Raw genomic sequence first — 5,602 nt, 5'->3', positions numbered from 1 at the left:
GCTGCTTGGGTGCTGGCTTGACAGCTCTGCAACCCCGTGTGCCCTGGGGGCAGGTCCTTGAGGGCAGGGGCCGTGGTGCAAGGTGGTTCTCAGGCTGAGGACTGCAGCAGAGGGACTGAGATCCCCTGTGAGGCAGCACCAAGCTTGGGGACTTGCACAAGTCGTGGTTGCTGGTCGCTGGAGCCCTGGGGGTGGGCTGGAGCCTGCATCCCCCAGGGAACAGCCTCAGGGATACTAAGGAAGCTGTGAGTTCCACTGGTCCGTGCATCAGAGAAACGGGTGACATCATATTGCTTGAGTTGGAGGCAAGAGAGTGCTTCTGGCTGCATTTGCTCTTGGCAGTGCTCCCACCACCTTCCCTAAGCCAGCCAGTGCCCTCCGGCACCCCTGGGAGAGGGAGGGTTCCATGTCCCACCTGCCAACCCCACACTTCCCACTGTCCTGCTGCCTTGTTGGCAGGATACCTGGAATCTCCCTGGTCCTCTTGGGTTGCCCAAATGAGGGCTCCTACCACCCGCAGGATCCCTAGCCACCGCACATTTATGCACAGATGGGTACCATGGTGGCTTGGGCAGCTCTGCAGGGAATTGTCCCCATTACTGTGGAGGTGGCATGACTTCTGGTAGCTCACTGCCGTCCCACAGCCCTCTGGGCTTGCTCTGTGGCCCCTGGCCATGGGAGATGCCCCCACGTGTGCGAGCTCTGGTGCTGGTACCATGCCCTGTGTTGCTATGGGTTGGGAAAGGCCATTGACCCAACTCCTTGTCCCTTCCCCCAGTGCGCTGGCTTTTACTGCTGTTGACTCACTTCAAACCTGTTTTCTTTCCCCAAGTCCAAGGGTCTGGGTGTCCCAGGCAGCCGGAAGATGCCGCCTGCTTGGGGGGGTGGGTAGTGCTGCTCTCTGCCTGCCTTTCCTTTATCGTTTCATCTTCCTCAAGAATTCCAGTGTGTTTGCTCTCGCTGGTCCCACTCGGAGGTGCTGAGATAAGGCTGGAGGCAGAGCCCGCCTCACCTCTCCCCGGCAGCCTGGCCCAGGAATGTCCCGGGCCCCCTGTCCCCATGGAGTCCCAACCCCAAGCCTCTCCCTTCCACAGCCATCACCCCTTGCAGCCACCATTGGCCCAACTGGTACCGAGACCATCCTTGCAGTGGTGAGGAATTGCTCAAGGAGACCTTGGGATAGGACTCTTGGCTTCCTTTGGGAGAAATCTCACCTGGGGGGAGATGCTAGTGGGACTCCTCTTCTTCGGGCCAGCCTCAGGCATGGGAATAGCTGTGGCCAAACAAACTCCATCCACAACCCCTGGGCTGAGGCTGTGGTCACACTTGAGTGTCCTGCATACCTCTTCTGAGATGGCCCTGGGGTCCCTGCTGGCTGTGCCCTGTCTTCGAGCTGTGCCCTTCCTTCCAGACCTGCTGTCTTCCTAAAAGGGGTTTGGCTTCCCCCACAGGACATGGTCCTGTCCCCAGTCTGGGCATGAGAAGGGAGAGATGCCAGTGCTGGTCAGTGGGGAGAACATCTCTACTCAGCCCAGCCCAATGTCTCCAGGGTCTCCACTGTGATGTGCATGGGACAGCACAGGGCCACCCAGCTCAGTGTGGTGGCATTGTGCCCCGTCCTGCATGTGGCCTGGGTATGCCCAGTCACCTGTGCCACTACAGGGACATTCTGTGCACCCCCTCACACACTGTCACCACTCGCCTTCCCCCCAAACCCTGCTATATGCCTGTTGTATGGGTTTCAGCCTCCCAGCTTGGCACCAGAGCAGCACTGGGGCTGGTAAGCCGTGGCCAGGGCTCAGTGCCACATGGCTGAGCTTGGACATCCCATTCCAGCCTGGGCTCCGCAGGGCTCGTGGGCCATGGTGGCATTTCCACATCTTTGCCGTCACCTTGTGAGACTTTCTGTTCACCCCCAGGCAGGAGGGGGACGATGTCACACAGGCAGGCATGGTTGCCCTGGTCCCTGAGGATGCTGTAGCCCCTCTGGGCTGTGGATGGGGAGGAGGTGGCCTCTCCCTGCTGCCTCCGGCAAGCACAGACCCCACACACAATCCGTGCCCACACGTTTCTTGGTCCCTGCCTACCTGTCTGCGCAGGCAGCCGAGCCCCTGAGCAAGCAGCGTCCGTCCCTGTCTGCTCTCTGCCCATCTTTGCCCGCTCCCTGCTGCCCATGCCCGCTCTCTGCCCCTTGCTGCCTGCTCCTTGCCCATCCCTGGCCATCCCTGATCGTTGTCTTCTTCCTGCCCACCCGTGCTTGCTCCCTGCCCATCCCCATCCGCTTGTCCTGCCTCATAGTTGCCTGTTCCCTGCCTATCCGTGCCTGCTCCTTGACCGCTGCTGCCCTGCCTGTACGTGTTTGCTCCCCATCCGTTGGTACCCGCTCTCTCCCCGACCCTTCCTGCCCGTCGCTGCCCGCTCCTTGCCCGTCGGTATCGGTTCCCTGCCGGTCCCTGCCCGTGCTCTGACACCTGCTGGCCACCAAAGGCACAGGCAGAGCCGCCCGTCTCGGCAACCGGTGCTCCGGGGCTGCGTGCCCAGCCGGGCAGGGAGGCGGAAAGTGGGGGACCCTTGGGCAGGGGCTGCGCTGGGAGAGGCACACGCAGGAGACAAGGCAGCCCAGGTGGGTCCCACTAGGAAAGGGTGGCTCTGACCCAGGGGCTGGTGGCAGGCAGTGTCCCTGCCTGGGGGACAGGGGTTGGAGGGTCTCCGTGTTTGTGTGTGGGCAGGGTGGCCCCGGAGGACAGAAGGGCTGGCAGCAGGAGGGGTGCCCAGAGTGGGGTGCCGGCGTGGGAATGGCAAGGGGACGCCTGGAGTGATGGCCTGGGGGATGCAGGGGGACATCTGGGAATCCCTGCCTGCCTCCAGCCCTGAACCCCCTTACTGGCCCTTCTCTGCAGTGTCCCCATGGGGCTGGGGGACCTTGGGAGCTGCTTGTACCGCGTGCCAAGTGGTACCACAGTGGCATTGGATGGGAACAAAAGTCGCTCCCCTCCCTCCTTCTCCTCCACTCACCTGGCAACTGTTTGTCCAACACCTTCCTTGCTTATCTCCCCACACCCAGGGAGCCGTGGGACGAGGGCAGAGGTGCTCCCCCACCCCATGCAGGGCAAAGGCCTGCCTGGCACTGCCCTTCCTGAGGTCCGGACCCTGCCAAGCACAACTGGGTTTCCCCAAGAGCAGCAGCACCCACCACCCCTGATCAGGAGCAGGTGCTTGAGGATAGGGTGAGGGATAATGTTTTGGGGGGGCAGCTCCCTGCGGAAGCAGTGCTGGGGTGTTTCTGAGCCCAGGGGTGTAGCCAGCATTAGGTTTTATAGCCCTGGCTCATGCTCACCGTAACACTGTCTCACAACCCATGACGTCCCATGATGGGGAGTTCCAGCGCCAAGCTAGGCACTACACGAAAACATCCCCCACAGTGGCTGGTTTTTAGGCTGCTGCCCAGTTGTTTCATTTAGTCCTTCCCAGAACTGGCCTCATGCGTGACTATAAATGCTCTGTCCTTCATCCTTGATTTTATAGCGCTCTCTGGGACCCCCCCAGCACCTGCTTTCTAGGCTGCTTCTTTGTAGAAGCTCCCGTATTGTTTTTCCTACACTTTTGGTAGCTCTCCTCCATCCCTTTTGCGGCAGGGGAAGGGACCAGAAGTGCAGGCTGTACTTTTGCAAGCCAAGCGCGCAGGGGCTTGGTCCCTCCCTGAGATGCAGCTGTGGCTGGGGGAAGCGGGCAGTGCAGGGCTGCGGCACAGGCGGGAGGACAGCGGCACGGGGGGTGGGAGGTGGGGACGACGAGGCAGGGCTGTTGCCTTATTCGTGTGACTTCTGTGGCCACCAGGTCTGGGGCTTTCGGAATCTGCTGCTGTTCCTCAGCCCTGGATTTTCAGCCCTTGTGGTGGGGAGAGGTGGAGGGGGCTTTGCCCCACATCCTTTCTGCTCCAGCACAACAGGGCTGTTGGGTGGGTTTGGCATTTCCCACGCGAGCAGAGGCAGGATGAAGCTATGGGGCTGCCCAGTGCTGTGTCCCTGTGCCTCATGACTTGAGGAGTGATACCCAGCAGAGCTGGGCTGAGAACTGGTCAGGTTGTATCATTTGTGCCTGGGGACAGTGCTGAGGACGCTGGGGGGTCCTTCCAGCCAGGAGGCAGCAGGGTATCAACTCCCTCATCCTCCTCCTGTCAGCTGGGAGCCCCCAGGGCAGTGCTAGCACAGGGGAGGTGTCCTGGGAGTAGAGAGGGTATTTCACCCTGACCAATGTTCTGCTGCCCAACAGGCTCTTCAACAAGCTGGAAAGTGGGGGAAGAGATGGAGGGGGAGATGGGTACCCGAATGGGGTGCACACCCTTGGGAGATGCTGTGTCAAAGAAAGGGTTATCGGGCACTGTGAGGAGCCTGGAGTGCATGGGATGGACAAGGCACCTCACGTTCTCAGATCTTCTTGGGCTGGGCCAGCACCCAGAGGGTCTGGGGACCCAGAGGGGCTTCATGGAAACATGGTGGGATACAAACTGCCAACCAGGCAGCTAACCCCCACCTCCAAAAAGCTGTTACTGACTCTGCCTTTCTGCCCCACAGCGCTGCAAGGACCGCTTGAATTCCCTGGCCATCTCCGTCATGAATCAGTGGCCGGGGGTGAAGCTGCGGGTGACGGAGGGCTGGGACGAGGACGGGCACCACTCAGAGGAGTCACTGCATTACGAGGGCCGAGCTGTGGACATCACGACCTCGGACCGGGACCGCAACAAGTACGGCATGCTGGCTCGCCTGGCCGTGGAGGCTGGCTTTGACTGGGTCTACTACGAGTCCAAGGCGCACATCCACTGCTCTGTCAAGTCAGGTAAGGCTCAGGGAGGGCACTGAGCGGGACTGGGGGGTCAGGTCCCCCATCGTGACATGCCCAAGGAGCCTGGCTGGCTGGGTGGGGTGCTCCCAGGGGGGTGCTGGCTCTCGCAGCCTGATTTCCCTATCTGGGGCAGACAGTCGGGTGGGGAGTGAGTCACACACCTGTGGCCAGCAGTGCCATGGGGCAAATTCCCCATCTAGCTACCACAGACGTGCAGCCTGATCCACCCTCTCTACCCGCCTCCTTTTCACACCCCACGTTCCCTTCTCCCCCAGCCTGTCCCTCCAAGTCTGCCCAACGCATCTGTCCCCACCCTGCCCTTGCAGTCCCTTATTGCCCAGCCGCCCATGCTCAGCCTCATCCAGCCCTGACTGGCTGGGGCTGGGGACAAGCGGGGACAGGCCAGGGTGCCCCGGGATCAGCTCTCTGCCGTGCAGCTTCTTCTGCGGAGGGGAGCGGAGCCAGGGGGGTGCTGGGTGCAGAGGCAGCTGGACTGGAGTGAGGGATGCTATCGTGGCTGGCGGTGGTTGCTTCCCTCCGTGCGGTGCAGTAGTGTGGGGGGGAGAGGCTGCCGGGATGGGCTTGCGTGGGGTGCAAGGCCCCCCAACCCCCCGCAGCCCGGGGAGAAGCTGCCCTGCTTGGGATGCTGCAGCCCCGGTACCCGCGCAGCTCCCGCCGGCGCGGCGGCTCTGGCTGCGTGCGGCAGAGGGCAGCAGTGGCCCCCGCACGGCACCGGGCACGCAGGGGCACCCCCCCCCCG

General features: G+C 62.1%; 1 protein-coding gene across 1 annotated transcript in view; it reads left to right on the top strand.

Annotated features, from left to right (window-relative positions):
* The first annotated feature begins 4,328 nt into the window (after positions 1-4,328).
* The window catches only part of IHH (indian hedgehog), a 4,262-nt gene continuing 2,988 nt past the window's right edge, over positions 4,329-5,602 (top strand). Inside the window, exons 1-2 of the mRNA XM_009884052.1 lie at positions 4,329-4,382; positions 4,575-4,836. Coding sequence (XP_009882354.1) covers positions 4,329-4,382; positions 4,575-4,836 — 316 coding nt within the window. The remainder of the gene's footprint in view (positions 4,383-4,574; positions 4,837-5,602) is intronic.

The sequence above is a fragment of the Charadrius vociferus genome, unplaced genomic scaffold (genome assembly GCF_000708025.1).
Source record: "Charadrius vociferus isolate BGI_N301 unplaced genomic scaffold, ASM70802v2 scaffold1020, whole genome shotgun sequence".
NCBI classification, from domain to species: domain Eukaryota; kingdom Metazoa; phylum Chordata; class Aves; order Charadriiformes; family Charadriidae; genus Charadrius; species Charadrius vociferus.
Note: the sequence above shows the minus strand (reverse complement) of the source record. Positions and strands in the feature narration are given on the sequence as shown.